This window comes from Oncorhynchus gorbuscha, linkage group LG02, assembly GCF_021184085.1.
Source record: "Oncorhynchus gorbuscha isolate QuinsamMale2020 ecotype Even-year linkage group LG02, OgorEven_v1.0, whole genome shotgun sequence".
Taxonomy (NCBI): Eukaryota; Metazoa; Chordata; class Actinopteri; order Salmoniformes; family Salmonidae; genus Oncorhynchus; species Oncorhynchus gorbuscha.
In genome coordinates this window covers 95,484,401-95,511,358 of record NC_060174.1, presented here as the reverse complement: position 1 = coordinate 95,511,358, position 26,958 = coordinate 95,484,401, and the positions used below count along the sequence as shown (strand labels likewise).

General features: G+C 46.0%; 1 protein-coding gene across 11 annotated transcripts in view; it reads left to right on the top strand.

The window, feature by feature from the left end:
* Positions 1-26,958, top strand: part of LOC124013670 (transcription factor 7-like 2) — a 69,269-nt gene that overhangs the window by 37,582 nt on the left and 4,729 nt on the right. For 4 of the 11 annotated variants that reach the window (XM_046328047.1, XM_046328087.1, XM_046328111.1 and 1 more), the window contains exons 4-10: positions 10,429-10,552; positions 15,592-15,679; positions 19,621-19,707; positions 21,357-21,467; positions 21,800-21,962; positions 22,677-22,784; positions 23,796-23,843. In XM_046328047.1, coding sequence (XP_046184003.1) covers positions 10,429-10,552; positions 15,592-15,679; positions 19,621-19,707; positions 21,357-21,467; positions 21,800-21,962; positions 22,677-22,784; positions 23,796-23,843 — 729 coding nt within the window. The remainder of the gene's footprint in view (positions 1-10,428; positions 10,553-15,591; positions 15,680-19,620; positions 19,708-21,356; positions 21,468-21,799; positions 21,963-22,676; positions 22,785-23,795; positions 23,844-26,958) is intronic. The other 7 variants (XM_046328056.1, XM_046328102.1, XM_046328119.1 and 4 more) reach the window with 3 other exon arrangements.

Below are 26,958 nucleotides of genomic sequence, written 5' to 3'. Positions count from 1 at the left end.
GTACATGGTGATCAACTGTGAAGCCCTGCACAGACCTGCACAGACCTATGTATGCTATCTTGAAAATCCTCACTTTATGATTACAGTGCATAAGAAATGTATAGTTACAGTAACCTCGAAATGTGGCCATGGATGTGTTACTCATTTTAAGGTTGAATTAGGGCTGCACAATTAATCAAATTCACATAAAATGATTAATATTGGCATGCACAATATACATATCGCAAGAGATCCATATCACATGCAATATTTTAAAACACCACTCAACCGTGTGTAAAACATTTTAAAACGCCACTCAACCGTGTGTAAAACATTTTAAAACGCCACTCAACCATGTGTAAAACATTTTAAAACGCCACTCCACCGTGTGTAAAACATTTTAAAACGCCACTCAACAGTATGTAAAATATTTTAAAATGCCACTCAACCGCGTGTAAAACATTTTAAAACGCCACTCAACCATATGTAAAATATTTTTAAATGCCACTCAACCGTATGTAAAATATTTTTAAATGCCACTCCACCGTGTGTAAAACATTTTAAAACGCCACTCAACAGTATGTAAAATATTTTAAAATGCCACTCAACCGCGTGTAAAACATTTTAAAACGCCACTCAACCGTATGTAAAATATTTTTAAATGCCACTCAACCGTATGTAAAATATTTTTAAATGCCACTCAACCGTGTGTAAAACATTTTAAAACGCCAATCAACCGTATGTAAAATATTTTAAAACGCCACTCAACCGTGTGTAAAACATTTTAAAACGCCACTCAACCGTGTGTAAAACATTTTAAAACGCCACTCAACCGTGTGTAATGTCAGTTTTTATAGTTTACTCTCTTTTTGTTCACTTGTGGCTGCTTCCCACACACACACCAAGCCCCTGCGTCACTCAGGTTACGCAGTTCTTCCTCCTCCTTTCCATACGAAGACCTTTTTCTGCCAACATTACCATACATTACCATACCGCCAACTTTTTTCACAATTTTCTTTATATCTTAAAGGCATTGCCGATATTAAAACCAAAACGTTTGATTTCTGACCTAACAATCTAGTAATAATTTCGGTTAAGTTATGCCTACGGCTTAGTATGAAATGTAGCCGTAATTTGCATTCACTATGCTAGGCAGTGCCCGTTAACCAGCCTCCTGGCAGTTCTAAACTTGGCAAGGCATGTCACTTCACCCATCGCTTGGCACAGCCCACCATTAAACATGCACTGTTTTCTTATGTGTTAATAAATATCACTGAATGATGAAAATAATGCAATGAAGTAGGCTAATGCAATTGAAGGCATGTATCAAATTGTTGTTGACTGAAACTCCCAAAGTTATCCAATCGTTGTAATACATTTTAAGCAATAGCCTACCTGCTTCAGGCTGCGTGTGGTCAACTAGATGATAATTTCAGCACCGCTTTGATTGGGGCGGCAGCGTAGCCTTGTGGTTAGAGCGTTGGACTAGTAACCGGAAGGTTGCGAGTTCAAACCCCCGAGCTGACAAGGTACAAATCTGTCGTTCTGCCCCTGAGCAGGCAGTTAACCCACTGTTCCCAGGCCGTCATTGAAAATAAGAATGTGTTCTTAACTGGTTAAATAAAGGTAAAATTAAAAAATTGGGAAAGTGACATCCTGCTATGAGACAAGCATGTGGACTCGTCTTGATGAATCAATTAATGACAGATTTTAGTTTTTTGGATATTGGATATGCTACAATTAGGCTGGGGAAATGTTAGCTAAATTGAGGTGAGTGCTGCTCAGATAATCTTGCCAACATGTTATATAAGTAGTTTAACAAGTGGATTATTTTGCTCTTCACTCCAGACACTTATTAACCTCGGCCTCCGTCTGTACATTTGGTTATAATATATGCCATTTAGCAGACGCTTTTATCCAAAGCGACTTACAGTCATGTGTGCATATATTCTACGTATGGGTGGTCCCGGGGATCGAACCCACTACCCTGGCGTTACAAGCGCCATGCTCTACCAACTGAGCTACAGAAGGACCATACATTATAAATAAGTGGATTATTTTGCTCTTCACTCCAGACACTTATTAGCCTCGGCTTCCATCTGTACATTTGGTTAATAAGTGGAGGTGGTATAGCTCGTCTATTAGTTTGCTAATCTGTCACTGATCAGAAACATTTAGCTTGCAATAATGTAGTCTAAATCAAGTGTAGGCCAATTTATTTAGTCTAAATCAAGTGTAGGCCAATTTATTTAGTCTAAATCAAGTGTAGGCCAAGACTAGGTGCCACTAACTTTGTCTGGCTTGAAATTCCAGTTTGTCTACAAATGAATAATTGATATGTTGGATTAATGTATGTTCTCAACCAAAAATCAAAGTTAAAGAACAGGACTAAATCAAATCAAACTTGAAAGGCACTTTTATGTTTGAGATGGAGACATGAATCCAACATAATAATAATACATTTGTAGACTGGAATTAAAGCCAGTGGTACAGTTGGACCTATCCAAGCAGTAGATCTCCTTCAAATGCTGATATTTGGTTGCGTTGACAACTAAACACAATACAACATCAATTATTATCATTACATTTGAAATCAACCATTGAAACAATCACTGGTGATGACTTTGTAAATGCTACAGTGGCTTTAGAAAGTATTCATGCCCCTTGACTTATTCCACATGTTTTGTTGTGTATTTATTTTTTTCTCATACATCTACACATATTACCCCTGAATGACAAAGTGAAAACATGTTTTTAGAAATGTTTGCAAATGTATTGAAAATGAAATACAGAAATATCTCATTTACATAAGTACATGTACTTTGTAGAAGCACCTTTCAATACTTTGTCAATACTTTGTAGAAGCACCTTTGGCAGCGATTACAGCTGTCAGTCTTTCTGGGTAAGTCTCTAAGAGCTTTCCATACATGGATGGTATAATATTTGCACATTATTCTTCAGAAAATTCTTCAAGCTCTGTCAAGTTGGTTGCTGACCATTGCTAGACAGCCATTTTCAAGGCTTGACATAGATTCAAGCCGATTTAACTCAAAACTGTAACTAGGCCACTCAGGAACATTCAATGTCATCTTGGTAAGCAACCCCAGTGTAGATTTGACTTTGTGTTTTAGGTTATTGTCCTGCTAAAATGTGAATTTGTCTCCCAGGAATGAAGACTGAACCAGGTTTTCCTGTAGGATTTAGCCTGTGCTTAGCTCTATTCCTTTTCTTTTTATCCTAAAAAACTCCATAGTCCTTGCCGATGACAAGCCTACCCATAACATGATGCAGCCACCACCATGCTTGAAAACATTGGCCTCATGCTGTAATCCCTGAGCAGTTTCTTTCCTCTCTGCCAACTGAGTTAGGAAGGACGCCTGTATCTTTGTGGTGACTGGGTGTATTGATACACCACAAAGAGTGTAATTAATAACTTCACCGTGCTCAAAGGGATATTCAATGTCTTTTTTTCTTCTTTTTAACCCATCTACCAATAGGCAGTGATGTAAAGTACTTAAGTAAAACATACTTTAAAATAACTACTACTTAATTAAGTCGTTTTTTGGGGTATCTGTACTTTACTTTACTATTTATATTTTTGACTTTTACTTTTGACTTTTAATTCACTACATTCCTAATGAAAATAATGTACTTTTTACTCCTTACATGTTCCCTGACACCCAAAAGTACTCGTTATATTTTGAATGCTTAGCAGGACAGTCTAATTCACACACTTATCAAGCCAACATCCCTGGTCATCCCTACTGCCTCTGATCTGGCACTCATTAAACACAAATGCTTCATTTGTAAATGACATCTGATTGTTGAACTGTACCCCTGGCTATCCGTACATTTAAAAAACAAGAAAATCATGTTGTTTGGTTTGCTTAATATAAGACATGTTTAATGATTTATACTTTTACTTTTGATACTTAAGTACATTTCAATCCAAATACTTTTAGACTTTTACTCAAGTAGTATTTTACTTGGTGACTTTTACATGAGTCATTTTCTTTTAAGGTATCTTTACTTTTATCCAAATATGAGAGTTGGGTTCTTTTTCCACCACTGTCAATAGGTGCCCTTCTTTGTGAGGCAGTGGAAAACCTCCCTGGTCTTTGTGGTTGAATCTGTGTTTGAAATGCACTGCTCGACTGAGGGACCTTACAGATAATTGTATGTGTGGGGTACAGAGATGAGGTAGTCATTCAAAAATCATGTTAAACACTATTATTGCACACAGAGTGAGTCCAAGTAACTAATTATGTGACAAAGGGGTTGAATTCTTTTTGACGCAAGACATTTCAGCTTTTCATTTTTTATTAATTTGTTAAAAACATTATTCCACTTTGACATTTTGAGGTATTGTGTGTAGACCAGTAAAATCTCAAATGTAGGCTGTAACACAACAACATGTGTAAGAAGTAAACGAGTGTAAATACTTTCTGAAGGCACTATAATGTTCTAAATAGCATCATTGATGATATATGGTTACATTTAATTTGCTCTGTTAAACCTGCGCTTTGGAATGAGTTTGATAGGAACAGTGAATCTATTTCATTTTTAAGTGGAGATCTCTCATCAATCATTCTCACGCACATTGGTAATAGTCAGTGACTAATATCATAGCTAAACAGAGCTGTTAAAACCCTGGATAGGAGCCCAAAGTGTAGCTGTAGATTGATAAAAAAAAATTCTGATAGTGGTTATAACCTTGAAGATCTGACATTGTTTTAAAGGTCCAAATTCAACATATTTTATACAACCTTTGTCTATGTTGAAATTTGGTTACCACGATGACATAATCCTGTGGTGGAAATTTCACCTCAAAACAACAGTTTATAAGGATTACATTTTTCAAATCCAATGTATTTTCCACGTAGATTCCACATCACAATACATTGACAATGTTGATTCAACCAGTTTGTGCCCAGTGGGACACATTCATAAACACATCCACAAAAGCGCACGCACGCACGCACGCACGCACGCACGCACGCACGCACGCACGCACGCACGCACGCACGCACGCACACACACACACACACACACACACACACACACACACACACACACACACACACACACACACACACACACACACACACACACACACACACACATACAAATGTCCAAACAGCATCACTCTTATCCACAACAGCCTTCTACTTGTTGTTGTTGTTGTTTTACTGTCTCAGTCTTTTTATAGAAGCTTAAACTTATTCATCCACTCTTAAAATGATTTCCATCCCTAGCTGACCTGTATCCATATATAGCACAAAGCCAGTTCCAGGATCAAACAGAATGTAAATGTCTCAGGTCTCATTCTGATGACTTTCTGTGCCCCTTCAGCCAGCCCTTTCACTCTCACACAGTCAGGTGTGGGTAATTTTCCCCTCTATACCACTGCTCGCACACAAACCTGAGGGTGTGTGAATGAGTAATGCCTAGTGCACCACAGCAAGGCTCTGGCTCAGTGTGGCGCTGGTACAGTGGATGGGTTAAGTCACATCTGTCGCCCGTCCTGCTCATCTGTGTACTTGCCTGTCTGTGTCTGCATCCCAGCCACTCAATGTGGGATTTCACAGGGGCGTCAGATAGCCGACACTGTATGCAGTGCAGTGGGAACAGGGTCTGTAATGTAATGAACAGTACATGACATTACAACCATAGCAGTTTTCTGTACTTAACACAACGGCAATTCATGGGAACTTGCAACTGATTCACGTGTGAAATGAGTGTTTTATTAGTGCTATTTTATCTTTTATCTTAATTCATGACAATGTTACAAAACTACAAATTAACAACATGACTCTGATTTGGATTTTATCTCTTTTTTTCAACCTTTATTTATACAGGTGAGTCGATTAAGAACAATGTATTTTTTAACCTACTTGAAAGCCCCAAACAAGACCATTCAATCCAAATGATTGTAGCTCATTCAGCCTTGATATATAGCAGAGGGCCAAGATGATGAACAATGGAGAAGTGAGTGTGTTTAATGTATCAACGATGAAATAGAGATTAAAGACGTTACTCTCAAAGCACTCTGGCCGTGCTGCGAACAGGACCCCTAATTTCCGCTTCAAAAAACCTTCTTAGGTCTATGAACACCAAAGAATACATTATGTGTAAAGTGTTTCATCAGCATAGGGAATGAAGCGGCAGAGACATGGGTCAAGGTGTAGCCTATTGGCCATCGGGGGGGGAAGGTCATCATCCATCATTAATTCCCAGTGATGTCTCAAACACCATTACCTCTTATTTAACACCGGATTCCTGTTCAAACACAACCCCGCCAGATAAAAGGCAATATCAATATGCTAATATATGTCCTTTTAAGTGAAATTAGATTACTGAAGGATGAGCGCAGTGCGTTTGCTGTACTTTAAAAGGTTTAATATCTAATTGGAATTTTGTCTTTGATGTTATCGGAGACCAAAGATTTAGATACGAGTTAGATTGAAGTCTTGAGTTAATTCACCTTTCTGTGAGTGTGAGTGTGTGTGTGGGGAGGCATATTTGTGTGCACTCGCTCCTATGCGTGTATCCCGTTACAACGTGATTTAATAGAGGGAGGGTGATAATAATTTGGTCTCTATGAGTGTGTGTAGAAAAGGAACACACATAGAGAACCACTTCAAGGATGGCTAACTGCCTTTAGGAAGGCAAAGATGTAAATATTAAATTGTGTGGCTATAATGTTATGATGGTACATCACCCTCAGACTTTGGAACAGAACCATTGAATTGAATTGAGAGAGGGAGAGAGAGAGAAAGAGGGGGAGAGAGAGAGAAAGAGAGCTACGCAAAGAGAGAGAGAGAGCGAGAGCTTTGGCAATGTTAACATATGTTTCCCATGCCAATAAAGCCCCTTCACTCCTGAATATACTGTAGACCCACCCCCCCTCTCTCTCAATTCAGTTTCAATTTAAGGGCTTTATTGGCATGGGAATCATATGTTAACATTGCCAAAGGAATGTAGATAATAAACAATAGTGAAATAAACGTAAAACAATTTTAATTACTTAAAAATCATACAATGTGATTTTCTGGATTTTTGTTTTAGATTCCGTCTCTCACAGTTGAAGTGTACCTATGATAAAAATGACAGACCTCTACATGCTTTGTGAGTAGGAATACCTGCAAAATCGGCAGTGTATCAAATACATGTTCTCCCCACTGTAAGTGTCTTATATCATCTGAAAGCTTAAATTCTTGTTAATATAACTACACTGTCCAATTTACAGTAGCTATTACTGTGAAAAAATGTCATGCTATTGTTTGAGGAAAGCTCCTAACAACAAAACACTTTTTCACCGCGATAGTTTTGATAAATTCACCTTTGAAGGTGAAATTTGTACTTACATTCTGAAATCTTGCTCTGATTTATCATCCAAAGGGTCCCAGAGATAACATGAAGTGTCGTTTTGTTAGATAAAATCCTTTTTCATATCCTAAAGAGTTCCACATGGCATACACGATCGATTTTGTATTTCCACTCGATCAATTTGCAAAGAAAGAAATCTGTGAAAATCTAATCCTGAACGTTGTTTCGACCAGTCAAATCATGTTCGTATGTATTCCTCAGTGATCCTAAAGCGTAACCAGACTTCACTATATCATTTGGGGTGTAGTATATCCTATAGGACACAAAATTTGGTCAGACATGGCACACCAATGGCACACCGATGACGTGGGCGGTCTTCACTTGATCGACTCTAACTTTGTCAAACAAAACTAGATAGATAGCCAATGAGCTGGGCTTTACTGGAGTATTTACGGAAACCCTGTATCTGTCACACAATGTAGCTGCTAACCTTGTGCAACAGCATGCCTTTTCCTTTTGGACAAAAATTATAAGAATATTCAGAGTTATGAAGTTATGAAAACTAGTTGTTTTGCAAATGTTGAGCTTATAATATGGCTACTAATACTGGAAATACTAATACTGGAAAAGCTAAGTCCAAGTATACAGATTTGACGATTTTCTTGCAGAAATCTTTTATATAAATGCAAATGTCTCCTTCACAATTTGCCCAAATGTACCTGGGTGACTTCACACTAAATGTCATATAGTTCGCTCATACTTCAAGTTATCTGCCTGAAACATTGCACATACACTGCCGCCATCTTGTGGACACCATCGGAATTACAAGCATAGTGATGGTTAGAAGTGGGACCTTTCTGTTGCATTTCAAAAAGGTAGAAAAAAGGGAATTTTTGTTTGTTTTTTTTCTTTGTAGTTTCTTCTACCAGGTCTATTTTATTATATTATCCTATATTCAATTCACATTTCCACAAACTTCAAAGTGTTTCCTTTCAAATGGTACCAAGAATATGCATATCCTTGCTTCAGGGCCTGAGCTACAGGCAGTTAGATTTGGGTATTTCATTTTAGGTGAAAATTGAAAAAAAGGGGGCTATCCCTAAGAAGTTTTTAATGAGTCTGGAAGGAGAGTTTAGAGTCTAGCCAGACACCTAGGTATTTATAGTTGTCCACATATTCTAAATCAGAACCGTCCAGAGTAGTGATGCAGGCGGGTGCGGGCTGAGATTGGTTGAAGAGAATGCATTTAGTTTTACTAGAATTTTAGAGCAGTTGGAGGCGACGGAAGGAGCGTTGTACGGCATTGAAGCTTGTTTGGAGGTTTGTTAACACAGCGTCCAAAGAATGGCACACTGAACTCTATCTGAGAAGTAATTAGTGAACCAGACGAGGCATTAGAGAAACCAAGGCTGTTGAGTCGCCGATAAGAATACGGTGATTGACAGAGTCGAAAGCCTTGGCCAGGTCGATGAAGACGGCTGCACAGGACTGTCTTTTATCGATGGCGGTTATGATATAGTTTAGGACCTTGAGCGTGGCTGAGGTGCACCCGTGACCAGCTCGGAAACCAGATTGCATAACGGAGAAGGTACGGTGGGATTCGAAATGGACGGTGATGTTTGTTAACTTGGCTTTCGAAGACTTTAGAAAGTCAGGGCGGGATACATATAGGTCTGTAACAGTTTGGGTATAGAGTGTCTCCCCCTTTAAAGAGGGGATGACCACGGCAGCTTTCCAATCTTTAGGGATCTCAGACGATACGAAATGGAGGTTGAACAGACTAGTAATAGGGGTTGCAACAATGGCGGTGGAACATTTTAGGAAAAGAGGGTCCAGATGGTCTAGTCCAGCTGATTTGTAGGGATACGGATTTTGCAGCTCTATCAGAACATCAGCTGTCTGGATTTGGGCGAAGGAGAAGCAGGGGGGCTTGGGCCAGTTTCTGCATGTATGTTATTTGCCAATTTTAACCGCACACTTGTTATTTGTGTACATGGATTTTATAATATTGTATGTTTGTGCCCCAACACCACTTTCCATCAATTTGTATTGCCAACCCTCATGCCAAATTGAGTCAAAAGCTTTTTTGAAATCGACAAAGCATGAGAAGACTTGGCCTTTGTTTTGGTTTGTTTTGGTTGTTTGTCAATTAGGGTGTACAGGGTGAATACGTTCTCTATCATATGGCAATTTGGTAAAAAGCCAATTTGACATTTGCTCAGTACATTGTTTTCACAGAGGAAATGTACGAGTGTGCTGTTAATGGCAATGCAGCGGATTTTCCCATGGTTGCTGTTGACGCATATCCCACGGTAGTTATTGCGATACCTCTCTCTTTCTCTCTCTCAGCTCTGATGTTGTGTTGCTGTGTGTTTGGAACATTACAAGTAGTGGTAGTATTTTGTTTTAGCTCTCCCACATCATACTGATGGGAACCTGTGTTAAGAGGTTTAGATGTGATGTAAACAGGTGGGGATAAGGGTAATGTTGAAAGTGGGTTTTAGTAATGTGTGTCGGCGCGCATGGAAGGACTGCCTTAAAGTGATAAGGCATTCACTTTATAAAACAGCAGGGGGCCAATGTGAAGCCGGCCAGGCGAGCTTCAGCCTCTCCCTGTTGTGCTGCTGCTGGAGTCTTCAGAGCAGCAGAGAGAAACAGAACTTTTCTGAAGTATGTACATACACATGAAAATCAATGCCTCAGCCAAACTTCTTTCAAACACATACACACACTGACAACATATGAAAGGCTCTGCTATTGGAACTGTGTCCAAGAACGGGTGAATACCTCCAACATGGTAACCACTGTGACATATCATATGTCACACAGCATGCTGTTGGCATTAGAAATAACTGGATTTCACCTAAGTTATTGAAAGCCATTTGTAAACAGAAACATGAAAGCAAACAAGCTCTCACGCAGCCTCCCTTGATCATCAAAGTCCTATCGATCAAATGTACCCCCACACCCTCCACCCCTCCCCGAATCCCCAGCCAACCGAATGGGAGCAAATGTATTCTGCTTCCAAAGCACATCTGTTTGTTCCAAGCAATGCTTAAAATTACGTCTGTCTGTCTGTCTTTCTCTCTCTGTCTGTCTCCCCCTCACTCTCTGTTGCAGTCCAACAAAGTTTCAGTGGTCCAACAGTCTCACGGGATGCACCCCCTGACGTCCCTGCTGCCCTACAGCAACGACCACTTCAACCCCAGCCCCCCTCACCTGCCCACAGACATGAGTCAGAAAGGTAGGTCAACCTACCATCTCCCTCATCCTAACACACACCAGCCAGGCCAGTGGGAAAGCCTTCTCCTGCCAGTCACCACAGCAGAGTAGTACAATCATCCTCTAGCCTTCTCCTGTCAGTCACCACAGCAGAGTAGTACAATCATCCTCTAGCCTTCTCCTGTCAGTCACCACAGCAGAGTAGTACAATCATCCTCTAGCCTTCTCCTGTCAGTCACCACAGCAGAGTAGTACAATCATTCTCTAGCCTTCTCCTGTCAGTCACCACAGCAGAGGAGTACAATCATCCTCTAGCCTTCTCCTGTCAGTCACCACAGCAGAGTAGTACAATCATCCTCTAGCCTTCTCCTGTCAGTCACCACAGCAGAGTAGTACAATCATCCTCTAGCCTTCTCCTGTCAGTCACCACAGCAGAGTAGTACAATCATCCTCTAACCTTCTCCTGTCAGTCACCACAGCAGAGGAGTACAATCATCCTCTAGCCTTCTCCTGTCAGTCACCACAGCAGACTAGTACAATCATCCTCTAGCCTTCTCCTGTCAGTCACATTTTACATTACATTTAAGTCATTTAGCAGACGCTCTTATCCAGAGCGACTTACAAATTGGTGCATTCACCTTATGGCATCCAGTGGAACAGTCACTTTACAATAGTGCATCTAAATCTTAAAGGAGGGGGGGGTGAGAAGGATTACTTATCCTATCCTAGGTATTCCTTAAAGAGGTGGGGTTTCAGGTGTCTCCGGAAGGTGGTGATTGACTCCGCTGTCCTGGCGTCGTGAGGGAGTTTGTTCCACCATTGGGGGGCCAGAGCAGCGAACAGTTTTGACTGGGCTGAGCGGGAACTGTACTTCCTCAGTGGTAGGGAGGCGAGCAGGCCAAAGGTGGATGAACGCAGTGCCCTTGTTTGGGTGTAGGGCCTGATCAGAGCCTGGAGGTACTGAGGTGCCGTTCCCTCACAGCTCCGTAGGCAAGCACCATGGTCTTGTAGCGGATGCGAGCTTCAACTGGAAGCCAGTGGAGAGCGCGGAGGAGCGGGGTGACGTGAGAGAACTTGGGAAGGTTGAACACCAGACGGGCTGCGGCGTTCTGGATGAGTTGAAGGGGTTTAATGGCACAGGCAGGGAGCCCAGCCAACAGCGAGTTGCAGTAATCCAGACAGGAGATGACAAGTGCCTGGATTAGGACCTGCGCCGCTTCCTGTGTGAGGCAGGGTCGTACTCTGCGGATGTTGTAGAGCATGAACCTACAGGAACGGGCAACCGCCTTGATGTTAGTTGAGAACGACAGGGTGTTGTCCAGGATCACGCCAAGGTCCTTAGCGCTCTGGGAGGAGGACACAATGGAGTTGTCAACCGTGATGGCGAGATCATGGAACGGGCAGTCCTTCCCCGGGAGGAAGAGCAGCTCCATCTTGCCGAGGTTCAGCTTGAGGTGGTGATCCGTCATCCACACTGATATGTCTGCCAGACATGCAGAGATGCGATTCACCACAGCAGAGTAGTACAATCATCCTCTAGCCTTCTCCTGTCAGTCACCACAGCAGAGTAGTACAATCATCCTCTAGCCTTCTCCTGTCAGTCACCACAGCAGAGTAGTACAATCATCCTCTAGCCTTCTCCTGTCAGTCACCACAGCAGAGTAGTACAATCATCCTCTAGCCTTCTCCTGTCAGTCACCACAGCAGAGTAGTACAATCATCCTCTAGCCTTCTCCTGTCAGTCACCACAGCAGAGTAGTACAATCATCCTCTAGCCTTCTCCTGTCAGTCACCACAGCAGAGTAGTACAATCATCCTCTAGCCTTCTCCTGTCAGTCACCACAGCAGAGTAGTACAATCATCCTCTAACCTTCTCCTGTCAGTCACCACAGCAGAGTAGTACAATCATCCTCTAACCTTCTCCTGTCAGTCACCACAGCAGAGTAGTACAATCATCCTCTAGCCTTCTCCTGTCAGTCACCACAGCAGAGTAGTACAATCATCCTCTAACCTTCTCCTGTCAGTCACCACAGCAGAGTAGTATATCCATCCTCTAGCCTTCTCCTGAACAAACGTGAAGTGGTACTTCCTGCTTAATTTTAACACGCACACAAACTCCACCCCTGATTCCTGAGCTGCAGCAGTGGAGCCGTGTGGAGCCGAGCAGCAGCTGCAGCCCAGAGACAGGATCTGCATCCCAAATGGTACCCTATTCCCGGTATAGTGCACTACTTAACACCAGAGCCCTATGCGCCCTGGCCAAAAGTAGTGCACTATGTAGGGAAAAGGGTGCCATTTGGGATGCCGGCTAGAGACAAGCCCTTCTTTCCAGGGAGCCTCCGGCTGTCCCTCCACCGCACTTGAAGTGGTCGCATCCCCCAGAGGGGCTGCCTGCCACACACACACACACACACACAGAGAGCTGGAAGCAATTAGGGTGACAATCACACAGGGCCATCCACAAGGTTCTGCTTAGGACGCTCTCACAGTCGCTCACATAGTCCCTCAGAGACTTACACACCACGAGCTCTCCATCACTCTCCTCAACATCCCCTCACATGAGCTTACTACTCACATACAGAGAGATAGTGATGGACACACGTGTTCAATTTCATTTTTATCAATTCTATAGATCTGATTCATTTCCAGTGGAAGGGAAAAACTACATTTTAACCCAAACACAGCTTTAAAAAACGAGCTGATAAAAATGCCCTCCTGTAGTGATCTGATGAAGACTGACCTGGGCTGAATAGCGATCAGTGTTGGAGTGTGGCCAAGACTGTGTCTGTCTGTCAGTACTACTGCCTGTGGTCAGAGGAAGGCCCCGACCTTTCTCTGACCACTTAGACGGGGGCAGGGGAAGAGAGTGAAGGCCCCTCTCACAGAACAGTGCAGGGTAGCAGGCATCAGCCCAGACAATCTCTCTGTCTCCAGCTGGGAATCCCCCTGCTCTGCCACTCCTTGTCTAGACTGGGGCTGGGCAGTGTAGTAGCTAAGCAACATGACAATGCCCAGGGGTGATGTGAGGGTTGATGCCAGTGACTCACCCCATAATGAGAGGTCTAGACCTCCCTGTACACACCTGATACCTCCTAGTCCTTACCCCCTTCTCACACCCTCTCACCTCACCCTCTTAGCTCACACATAATCACATCACACCCCACTTACCTGACACCTTACACTGCAGGACTACTGCAGGAAGCTCACATAATCACATCACACCCCACTTACCTGACACCTTACACTGCAGGACTACTGCAGGAAGCTCACATAATCACATCACACCCCACTTACCTGACACCTTACACTGCAGGACTACTGCAGGAAGCTCACATTTCACATCATACCTCATAATGCAGTGTACAGAGACTACAGCTGACAGTGTGAGTTTCCAGCAGCTTCTCTGACAATAGGCCCCTCACATACCCTCCATCCATCTTCCTTTCCCTCACACTGCCATTCTGCCTGCATATCAGTCAACCTGTCAGTCTGTCATTTAATCTGTCAGTCAGTGCGTTCAGTACAGACCTGTACTATTAGTCATTCAGTGTGTCAACCATCATACCGAACCAAAGTCACACCATCTTGTCACATTTGTTCACATGTGCAGTCGTCAGATGTGACTGTTTTGCTGCATTAGGGTGAAAAAGAGAGAAGTTCAATAGAAACCAAAACTACTGTACTGTACTGGGGTTTGTCTTTGAGACGTTTTCAGGGCACAGCACATGAGCTACTGGCCACTCATTTAGAACTGTGATATGATAGCAGTTTCACTTATTGTGGTTTTGGTAACAGTAAAAGGTCATCAGTATTGAAATGCTATTTTAAACAGTATATCCTAACAACATCTTGGAGTTATCTGACTAACCAGTTTGATCTTTTACTGGCGACTGATTCTGGGTCTAATGTCATTTCACATATGTTTTTAAATGGTCATTCCAGGAGTATTTCATGTTGTTATTTACTGTAAGACTTAGTAGAGCAACAAAATAGGCAAGAAATGAATAACTGGAAGTGGAAGTTAAATGTAGGTATTACTAGTGCAAACTCATCAGACGTTTGTGTGATGTAACTGTGTTTGGACTCTGGAGAGTAGAAACTGAGACTGCAAGCTGTTCTCTACACGAAGGACATGGGCTTTTTCAGGAAGGGGTCTGGAGGGAGGGAGGGACGGGTCTGGAGGGAGGGAGGGACGGGTCTGGAGGGAGGGAGGGACGGGTCTGGAGGGAGGGAGGGACGGGTCTGGAGGGGAGGATGAGAGAGTCACGTTGACTCGTTCACATTCCAGTCCTTCAGATTTATAGATGGTCCAGTGCAGAAACAGGCCTACAGCAATGGCAAATTACAGTCATCTGCAGCATTCTTCTGTAACAAATATAGGTTACCTTCAGGTTGTGCTTAAGTGCTAGGTGCTCGCTGTTGACAAATGACTTCCTTTGAAAGGCACGGAGAAAGCCATTTTGTTTTGTGTTGGGACGCTGCTCTTTTATGTGATTCCATCTCCATAATGGAAAACATCACGTCTTCTCAGGAGCTTCTGACTGACTGACACATCATGGGAAGGAACTTGGATCAAGATCCCTTTGTTATAAAAGCTATTGTTGGTGGTGTGATGCAGGCAGCAGGGACCAAACAGTAAAACAGCTGGCCCAAGGAGAAGACGACAGAAGCTCAGAATGGCAATGTTATTTTCTCAGGAGGCTGGCTGTTACAAAGGAGTGGAATGAAAGACCTATAGTTCACAGAGTTTTTTTCCACTTCACTTGGTAGTGAGTCAGATGTACTGGATCAACAAGATGCTGGGGGCCTCTGGTGGAAACCTTTGACCTTAGTTCTCGTACATCTTACATCAACACCCCCTTGACCCTTCCAACATACATACAGACACACACACAGCAGGGATGTATGAGAATGGGGTGGTTGTGTGTGTATGCGTGTGTGTCTGCATGTGTGTGTTTGACCCGTGTGTGTAATGGTAGGTGCCCAGCCAGGTAATGAGGCCCTTGCTGAGTCAGGGGCCCTGAGTTAATGAGCGTGTCTTCTCCTGCGTGTCCCCTCCAGGCGTTCACAGGCCCCAGTCCCAAGACATCTCAGGTTTCTACTCCCTACCCCCTGGCGGTGTAGGACAGATGCCCCCCTCCATGGGCTGGTAAGTCTTATGCAAACTCACACACACTCACATACTCTCTCGTACACACACACACACTCACATACTCTCTCGTACACACACACACTCACATACTCTCTCGTACACACACACATGGGCACACAGGCGGCAGGTAGCCTAGCGGTTAGAGCGTTGGGCCAGTAACCAAAAGGTCGCTGGTTCGAATACCCGAGCCAACAAGGTGAAAAATCTGGCGATGTGACCTTCGGCAAGGCACTTAACCCCAATTTGCTCCAGGGGCGCCTTAGTACTATGGCTGACCCTGTAAAACTACACATTTTACTGCACCTATCCTGTGTATGTGACGATAAAACATTATTATTTTACTATTCCTTTTTTACACAAACAGATACACACAAACACATACACCACACTGACCTGCACCACTGGCCCCTGCTAGCTACATCCACCAGTTCAGTCTCACCTAAGCCACATTAATTGCATGGCAACCACTTCATCCCTCTATAGCAACCACTTCATCCCTCTATAGCAACCACTTCATCCCTCTATAGCTTGTTGTCTTGGGGTCACACATACAGTAATGAACAGGTCACTTCCTAGGATATGAATGCCCTGCCTTGGATTCAGTGGTCATATCTAGTCTAGAGTCCTCAGAATTAAACTATTGCCTTCCTTTGCCTTCCCAGCATCACAGAAAATGTAGACGATGCCAAATCAGAGCATGTTTTAACACCCATAATCTCAGATGACATTGTTGAAACACACGTTCTGGCTAACAATCCATCCATTGTCTTGAGTTCAACTTTACAAATCCATTTTATTATAACTGCTATTATATAACTGTCAGAATAACTTTGTGTAAATCCCCCTGAACAGTTGTTGGCTTTTCTTAAATGTGATGGGGATTTGGTTTACTCCAATGGAATGTCAGCTAAGACTACTTCCATTCACATCCATGCTGTGTGTCTTTAAAGCTGGTGAAGGACATTGGCAATCCCTAAATAGACTCCGCTCGGCACGAGGCAGATTGCTGCTGTTTCCCTGGTCTGTCCCTCCACCACCGAACTCACTTTTGTTTCAGACACTTAAGTTAACAGTCACTACAGACTTGCTGTGGTATTGTCAAAAAATCATCTTGTTTACAAACTTGTAATCTTCTTAGTGCAGATCGTGTTTGTTTGGTTTTCTTGTGTCCCTCTTTGTTTGGGGAAGAGATGTCAGCCACTGGGACTCCTTTGTCATGACAAAGAGCTGGATAGGACTCACTGTGTGGTGTGGTGTGTCCCTCTCTGGCCACTATATGGCACGTGACTTGGGGAACAGCCCACTGTAGGGACAGTCCACTGTAGGGACAGCCCACTAGGGAAGGCCCACTGTAGGGACAGCCCACTGTAGGGACAGTCCACTCTAGGGAAAGCCCACTGTAGGGACAGCCCACTCTAGGGACAGCCCACTGTAGGGACAGCTCACTGTAGGGACAGCCCACTCTAGGGACAGCCCACTCTAGGGACAGCCCACTCTAGAGACAGCCTACTCTAGGGACAGCCCACTCTAGGGACAGCCCACTGTAGGGACAGCCCACTGTAGGGACAGCCCACTCTAGGGACAGCCCACTCTAGGGACAGCCTACTCTAGGGACAGCCTACTTTAGCAGACTGCACTAAGATACACAGTTAATTTGTTTCAAAGACGTTCCGAAACAGGGTTAAGCAAGAAATTGATCAAGATTACTCATATGGTTTGAATAGCTGATACTCTTACAGGGATAGGAGAAGGACAAATTGCTTCTAATGGGCCTCTCCCTGAGAGAGGCCTATGGACATGGGAGCATCCCTAACACTGAGCCTGCTTTACTTACCGTGATCCCAGGGACCTCCTGGGGTTGAGGAGGGCTGGGGAGGGGGACGAATGGGGCTGGGGGGGCTGCAGCATATCAAAGGATCCTGTTTAAGTCCACCCCCCATCCATCCAGCCAGCCTCCACACAGCCATGTCATACACATTGCAGGACCCTCAGTGAGGTTAACCCAGTCATGCCTCTGCTGGCCGGGGACTCAGCAGGACCCTCAGTGAGGTTAACCCAGTCATGCCTCTGCTGGCCGGGGACTCAGCAGGACCCTCAGTGAGGTTAACCCAGTCATGCCTCTGCTGGCCGGGGACTCAGCAGGACCCTCAGTGAGGTTAACCCAGTCATGCCTCTGCTGGCCGGGGACTCAGCAGGACCCTCAGTGAGGTTAACCCAGTCTAGCCTCTGCTGGCCGGGGACTCAGCAGGACCCTCAGTGAGGTTAACCCAGTCATGCCTCTGCTGGCCGGGGCCTCAGCAGGACCCTCAGTGAGGTTAACCCAGTCATGCCTCTGCTGGCCGGGGACTCAGCAGGACCCTCAGTGAGGTTAACCCAGTCATGCCTCTGCTGGCCGGGGACTCAGCAGGACCCTCAGTGAGGTTAACCCAGTCTAGCCTCTGCTGGCCGGGGACTCAGCAGGACCCTCAGTGAGGTTAACCCAGTCATGCCTCTGCTGGCCGGGGACTCAGCAGGACCCTCAGTGAGGTTAACCCAGTCTAGCCTCTGCTGGCCGGGGACTCAGCAGGACCCTCAGTGAGGTTAACCCAGTCTAGCCTCTGCTGGCCGGGGACTCAGCAGGACCCTCAGTGAGGTTAACCCAGTCATGCCTCTGCTGGCCGGGGAATCAGCAGGACCCTCAGTGAGGTTAACCCAGTCATGCCTCTGCTGGCAGGGGACTCAGCAGGACCCTCAGTGAGGTTAACCCAGTCATGCCTCTGCTGGCAGGGGACTCAGCAGGACCCTCAGTGAGGTTAACCCAGTCATGCCTCTGCTGGCAGGGGACTCAGCAGGACCCTCAGTGAGGTTAACCCAGTCATGCCTCTGCTGGCAGGGGACTCAGCAGGACCCTCAGTGAGGTTAACCCAGTCATGCCTCTGCTGGCAGGGGACTCAGCAGGACCCTCAGTGAGGTTAACCCAGTCTAGCCTCTGCTGGCTGGGGACTCAGCAGGACCCTCAGTGAGGTTAACCCAGTCATGCCTCTGCTGGCCGGGGACTCAGCAGGACCCTCAGTGAGGTTAACCCAGTCTAGCCTCTGCTGGCCGGGGACTCAGCAGGACCCTCAGTGAGGTTAACCCAGTCATGCCTCTGCTGGCCGGGGACTCAGAAGGACCCTCAGTGAGGTTAACCCAGTCATGCCTCTGCTGGCCGGGGACTCAGCAGGACGCTCAGTGAGGTTAACCCAGTCATGCCTCTGCTGGCCGGGGACTCAGCAGGACCCTCAGTGAGGTTAACCCAGTCATGCCTCTGCTGGCCGGGGACTCAGCAGGACGCTCAGTGAGGTTAACCCAGTCATGCCTCTGCTGGCCGAGGACCCTACACAGTCCCACATGGAGCTCTCACTGACATGAAGCTCATGGATGAGGTTCTCTTGTCTCTTAAACAAACAACTCTCCTTCCCCAGGTGACCTTATTAGGATGGGCTTCACTCCTTAACCAGTCAGGATCAAGCCCCTCATTGGCTAGCTAGTAGACTGAGAAGCCAGACTTCCATTAGACATAACACACTACCAGTCAGAGAGGCATGTATTTCATTTTACCAGGTAAGTTGACTGAGAACACATTCTCATTTACAGCAACGATCTGGGGAATAGGGGAGACGGGGGAGACGAATGAGCCAATTGTAAGCTGGGGGTTATTAGGTGGCCATGATCGTATGAGAGCTAGATTGGGTATTTAGCCAGGACACCAGGGTTAACACCCCTACTGTTACGATTAAGTGCCATGGGATCTTTAGTGACCACAGAGTCAGGACACCCGTTTAACTTCCCATCTGAGATACGGTACCCTGTGGGAATAGACAATCTAAATATATTCTAGGAAGTCAGGTAGAGAGGATTTGGCCAGCAGCCTAGTTGACCCCTGTTGCATCCCTATTTGTCCCCCCCCCCAACCACAGGCAAAGTCAGCCTGTCTATCCCCTGTCCTCATGTGGATTCAGACAGCCCTACTCCTCCAGTCTCCCCAACAGCTCTTCCTACCCCAGGTACAGTATGAGCTGAGCTGCTTCAGTCTGGGGAGGGCATGGCATCATACATATCCCCTACCACTATTCCAGACCAATGCTTTTGCTCCCCCCATGTGCCCTTTGCTATTGCCTTGTACAGGGGCCTCTGCAACATGTCTGTGTCCTGGCTTTGTGTGTGTGCCAACTGCTATGCGCTGCAACTGTATATCAACACATACACTACATGGCCAAGAGTATGTGGACACCCCTTCAAATGAGTGGATTCGGCTATTTTAGCCACACTCGTTGCTGACAGGTGTATAAAATTGAGCACACAGCCATGCAATCTCCATAGACAAACATGGATCGTACTGAAGAACTTAGTGACTTCAGGATGCCACCATTCCAACAAGTCAGTTTGTCAAATTTCTGTCCTGCTAGACCTGCCCCTGTCAACTGTAAGTGCTGTTATTGTGAAGTGGAAACGTCTAGGAGCAACAACGGCTCTGCCGCAATGTGGTAGGCCACACGAGCTCACAGAACGGGACCGCCGAGTGCTGAAGTGCTTAGCGCACAAAAATCGTATGTCCTCGGTTGCAACACTCCTACCAAGTTTCAAACGGCCTCTGAAAGCAACGTCAACACAATAACTCTTTGTCGGGAGCTTCATGAACTGGGTTTCCATGGCCGAGCAGCCGCACACAATCCTAAGATCACCATGCGCAATGCCAAGCATTGGCTGGAGGGGTGCAAAGCTCACCGCCATTGGACTCTGGAGCAGCGGAAACATGTTCTCTGAAGTGAGGAATCACGTTTCATCATGTGGCAGTCCGATGGACGAATCTGGATTTGGTGGATGCCAGGAGAACGCTACCTGTCCAAATGCATACTGCCAACTGTAAAGTTTGGTGGAGGAGGAATAATGGCCTGGGGCTGTTTTTCATGGTTTGGGCTAAGACCCCTTAGTTCCAGTGAAGGGAAATCTTAACGCTACAGTATACAATGACATTCTAGATGATTCTGTGCTACCAACTTTGTGGCAACAGTTTGGGGAAGGCCCTTTCCTGTTTCACCATGACAATACCCCCCCCATACACAAAATGAGGTTCATACATAAATTGTTTGTCGAGATGGGTGTGGAAGAACTTGACTGGCCTGCACAGAGCCCTGACCTCAACCCCATCTAAAACCTTTGGGATGAATTGGAAAGATGACTACGAGCCATGCCTAATCACCCAACATCAGTGCCCAACCTCACTAATGCTCTTGTGGCTGAATGGAAGCAAGTCCCCACAGCAATGTTCCAACATCTAGTGGAAAGCTTTCCCAGAAGAGTGGAGGCTGTTATAGCAGCAAAGTGGGGAACAACTCCACAAACTGAAAATAAGTATTTAATGAAACATAGAGTATCTACCAGCGTTTCCTAGTTTTTTTTTCTGAGAGTGACTAGAGCTCCATCTACTGGCATTGAGTGATACTGCTCACAGAACTACTGCCCTGAGAGGACTGTCTGGAAGCCTATGCTTAAAGGGCCAACAAACCACCCTCGTGCTTCAGCGCTTCATGGCCATGTAGAGACATATATAAAAATGAAGTGTATTTTCTGATGCTATGGTCTCTGTCTCTCTTTCTCTACCACCTTCCCTCCTCTATTTTACTCCCTTCTCTCTCTCTCTCCCTCCCTCTAGGTTCTCTCACTCTCTGATGCTGGGGCCAGGCATGCACCCCACGGGGATCCCCCACCCAGCCATCATGCCCCCTTCAGGCAAACTGGACCATTATGACAGGAACATGTACGCGTAAGTACCCCCACATCTCTACACTACCTCCTAGAGCTGTCTATCAAAGGAAATGTGGATCTACATGGCATACAATGTGTACCGTTGTCTCCCATTCCTGCATTCATTTAAAGTGTATTAAAAGCGTAGATGGATGAATGTTCCTGTGTACATATTCACCATGGGTCCCTGTGGTTCTTCTCTCTCTCTCTCTCTCTCTCTCTCTCTCTCTCTCTCTCTCTCTCTCTCTCACTCACTCACTCACTCACTCACTCACTCACTCACTCACTCACTCACTCACTCACTCACTCACTCACTCACTCACTCACTCACTCACTCACTCACTCTCTCAGTAAGCCTCACCAGGAGCCCAAGCGGGAGAAGGAGCCCAAGAAGCCGGTGATCAAGAAGCCTCTGAATGCTTTCATGCTGTACATGAAGGAGATGAGGGCCAAGGTGATCGCTGAGTGCACACTGAAGGAGAGCGCTGCCATCAACCAGATACTGGGCCGAAGGGTGAGCAGCAAGAACACACACATAATGAAACATACACACCAGCTCTGAAACACACATCCATGAATACTCACGCAGCATAGACAGATTCTTTCCCAAATCCCTCATCTCATCCCCTGCTGTTAATTTCACACATGAGAGATGGACTTGAGAGGAATATGTCAGTAATGTGAATTACTACCCTGTGAGTTACCCCCTTCACCTGACTGACTGCTGACACAATGCCATTGACCAGGATGCAGAATTATCTAAATGTGATGAATACCCTATGTGATGTTGTCTGTATTGTCTCAAAACTTGGAACAGTGGGCTTTCCTTTATGTGTTAGTCATTTAAGCAATAAGGCCTTATATGGGTGTGGTATATGGCCAATATACCAGGGCTAAGGGCAGTTCTTATGTACGACGTTGTGCATCGTGCCTAAGAATAGCCCTTACTCATGGTATATTGGCCATATATCACACCTCCCCGGGCCATTTTGCTTAAAAATACCACGGCTGTCAGCCAATCAGCATTCAGGGTTGGAACCACCCAGTTTATAATTGTGTTTATATCATCCACCTTTTAGACACGATCTGCACAGAGGTTGTAGTCATGGGAACTGATGACACAGTTCTGATCTCATCATTGTCTCTGCATCATTGGCTAGGTTAATGAACAACATCTAAATGGTTTCTTTATTTTGCGTGTGTGTGTGTGTGTGTGTCTCCCCTGCAGTGGCACGCCCTGACCCGGGAGGAGCAGGCCAAGTACTATGAGCTGGCCAGGAAGGAGCGGCAGCTACACATGCAACTCTACCCCAGCTGGTCCGCCAGAGACAACTACGTAAGGGCCGCCTCTTCCTGCTCACACACACACACACACACACACACACACACACACACACACACACACACACACACACACACACACACACACACACACACACACACACACACACACACACACACACACACACACACACACACACACACACATACAGCATGATCACCCCACCCTGCCAACTGTCAATCATTAAGGCTAGTGTCTACACATAGAAATAGAACCTATTCTATCCGATCTAGACAGTATTTATTTGGCACATTGTATGTAATGTATCAGTGCAGATCATGTTAGAGAGACGAGTCCAGGGTTTGACACACTCGCTCCTGGGGACCGCCCCAAGGGGTGCACGTTGTGGTTTTGGCCCTAGAACTACACAGCTGATCCAAAATAATCAGCTAATCATCCAGCTTTGATCATTTGAATCAGCTGTGTAGTTTTAGGGTAAAAACCACAACATGCACCCCTTGGGGTCCTGAGGACAGAGTTTGGGAAATGTTGGACTAGTCTATGACTGTAGTGTTATGAACAGTGTTATAACCTCTTGGCATGCCATTCCTTTAGTGGGGTTTGAGAATGAGATAGATGGTACTAGACATTAGTTGGTCATTAATGGCTGTTCAGGGAGGTGATTTAATTGGCTGTTGAGTGCTTCGCTGTTAGTGACGCACGATGAGTTTTGCTTTTATTAAACATAGCATTACAGAGTCAGATGCAAACCTCCCGCTCCCCTCATCTCTGTATTATTTGAATAGGTTTTCATTTCACTGGTAGTTCTATGCATGGAGGGCACCTTTTCCTGTTGTAACAGTGCACTGACTATGAAATGTGTAATTAGTAGTGGGCTTGCTTGTAAAATGAGTTAATAAGTAGTTGAGAGAATTGCTTTAAATACTGTTCAGATAAATATGATGTGTAGTAGAGACATGTTAACGTCTCTATGTAATGTTTGTTGCTGCTTAACTACTCTTCTGTGCTATGCTCAATTGTGAAGTTGCTGTTGAACTCTTCCAGGATGCAGGCCTTAGAGGGTGCGCGGGGGAAAAGAGTAAAGCTGATTGGGTAGGGCACACATTTTACCCCCCTTACCCGCTCTACTAACAGCAGGGTGGCTTTGGCTTGCTCTCCTCAGGCAGTGAGGCTTGGACTGTTGAGAGAGAGAGGACAGCTGGGAGCTGGGCTGGAGAGGATTCTGGGCTTTGGGGGACCACTGTTAGGCTATATCCTCCCTTAGGGCCGGCAAAGAGGGGAAGTGGCTAATGTTATGGAAGCTATGTATCTGCATGTATTTCTATGGGAGGTGGTTTTTCTGGACTAGAATTGCCAGTCTTCTCTCACCCCATATGAAAACACACAGGATGAGTCTCAAAGGGAGAACGGTCACTTTCTTTCCTTCCTGGAGATCTTTTACACATCCTATTTCCTTTCCTTGGCTTGATAGAGTTTGGGCTTCTGTATCATAACACACGATAGGGACTTGGCTCTCTCATTTCTCTCTCTCTCTCTCTCTTGGCTGTGAATAGTTGTGAGATTAGCTGGTTAGGGTAAAGAGGGTTACGAGCTGGTAGTGGTGGCATTGTCAATGAGGTTGTGCATGAAGCTTTTACGACTGCATCTGATTTAGTATAAATCAGATTAATATGACGCAATGTACTATGGATGAAGTTTTTTTTATGTGAACATACATTTTACTCTTTAACACTTTGTCTATTTCTGTGTATCTATATTCTGATTTCACCAAAGATGCAAAAAATAGTCTGAGAAAATGCTGTCCCAAAACACATTAAAACTAATTGCAGCTCTAGTCTACCCCCTGCTCTAGTCTACCCCCTGCTCTAGTCTACCCCCTGCTCTAGCCTACCCCCTGCTCTAGTCTACCCCCTGCTATAGTCTACCCCTGCTATAGTCTATCCCCTGCTATAGTCTACCCCCTGCTCTAGTCTACCCCCTGCTATAGTCTACCCCCTGCTCTAGTCTACCCCCTGCTCTAGTCTACCCCCTGCTCTAGTCTACCCCCTGCTCTAGTCTACCCCCTGCTATAGTCTACCCCTGCTATAGTCTAACCCCTGCTCTAGTCTACCCCTTTGCTCTAGTCTACCCCTTTGCTCTAGTCTACCCCCTGCTCTAGTCTACCCCCTGCTCTAGTCTACCCCCTGCTCTAGTCTACCCCCTGCTCTAGTCTACCCCCTGCTTTAGTCTACCCCCTGCTCTAGTCTACCCCCTGCTCTAGTCTACCCCCTGCTCTAGTCTACCCCCTGCTTTAGTCTATCCCCTGCTCTAGTCTACCCCCTGCTCTAGTCTACCCCCTGCTCTAGTCTACCCCCTGCTCTAGTCTACCCCATGCTCTAGTCTACCCCCTACTCTAGTCTACCCCTACTCTAGTCTACCCCCTACTCTAGTCTACCCCCTGCTCTAGTCTACCTCCTGCTCTAGTCTACCCCCTGCTCTAGTCTACCCCCTGCTCTAGTCTACCCCCTGCTCTAGTCTACCCCCTGCTCTAGTCTACCCCCTGCTCTAGTCTACCCCCTGCTATAGTCTACCCCCTGCTTTAGTCTATCCCCTGCTCTAGTCTACCCCCTGCTCTAGTCTACCCCCTGCTCTAGTCTACCCCCTGCTCTAGTCTACCCCATGCTCTAGTCTACCCCATGCTCTAGTCTACCCCCTGCTATAGTCTACCCCCTGCTCTAGTCTACCCCCTACTCTAGTCTACCCCCTACTCTAGTATACCCCCTACTCTAGTCTACCCCCTACTCTAGTCTACCCCCTGCTCTAGTCTACCTCCTGCTCTAGTCTACCCCCTGCTCTAGTCTACCCCCTGCTCTAGTCTACCCCCTGCTCTAGTCTACCCCCTGCTCTAGTCTACCCCCTGCTCTAGTCTACCCCCTGCTATAGTCTACCCCCTGCTATAGTCTATCCCCTGCTATAGTCTACCCCCCGCTCTAGTCTACCCCCTGCTATAGTCTACCCCCTGCTCTAGTCTACCCCTGCTCTAGTCTACCCCCTGCTCTAGTCTACCCCCTGCTCTAGTCTACCCCCCTGCTATAGTCTACCCCCTGCTATAGTCTAACCCCTGCTCTAGTCTACCCCTTTGCTCTAGTCTACCCCTTTGCTCTAGTCTACCCCCTGCTATAGTCTACCCCCTGCTATAGTCTACCCCCTGCTCTAGTCTACCCCCTGCTTTAGTCTATCCCCTGCTCTAGTCTACCCCCTGCTCTAGTCTACCCCATGCTCTAGTCTACCCCCTGCTATAGTCTACCCCCTGCTCTAGTCTACCCCCTACTCTAGTCTACCCCCTACTCTAGTCTACCCCCTACTCTAGTCTACCCCTGCTCTAGTCTACCTCCTGCTCTAGTCTACCCCCTGCTCTAGTCTACCCCCTGCTCTAGTCTACCCCCTGCTCTAGTCTACCCCCTGCTCTAGTCTACCCCCTGCTTTAGTCTACCCCCTGCTCTAGTCTACCCCCTGCTCTAGTCTACCCCCTGCTCTAGTCTACCCCCTGCTATAGTCTACCCCCTGCTTTAGTCTATCCCCTGCTCTAGTCTACCCCCTGCTCTAGTCTACCCCCTGCTCTAGTCTACCCCCTGCTCTAGTCTACCCCATGCTCTAGTCTACCCCATGCTCTAGTCTACCCCCTACTCTAGTCTACCCCCTACTCTAGTCTACCCCCTACTCTAGTCTACCCCCTACTCTAGTCTACCCCCTGCTCTAGTCTACCTCCTGCTCTAGTCTACCTCCTGCTCTAGTCTACCCCCTGCTCTAGTCTACCCCCTGCTCTAGTCTACCCCCTGCTATAGTCTACCCCCTGCTCTAGTCTACCCCTGCTCTAGTCTACCCCCTGCTCTAGTCTACCCTCTGCTCTAGTCTACCCCCTGCTATAGTCTACCCCCTGCTATAGTCTATCCCCTGCTATAGTCTACCCCCGCTCTAGTCTACCCCCTGCTATAGTCTACCCCCTGCTCTAGTCTACCCCCTGCTCTAGTCTACCCCCTGCTCTAGTCTACCCCCTGCTCTAGTCTACCCCCTGCTATAGTCTAACCCCTGCTCTAGTCTACCCCTTTGCTCTAGTCTACCCCTTTGCTCTAGTCTACCCCCTGCTATAGTCTACCCCCTGCTATAGTCTACCCCCTGCTCTAGTCTACCCCCTGCTTTAGTCTACCCCCTGCTCTAGTCTACCCCC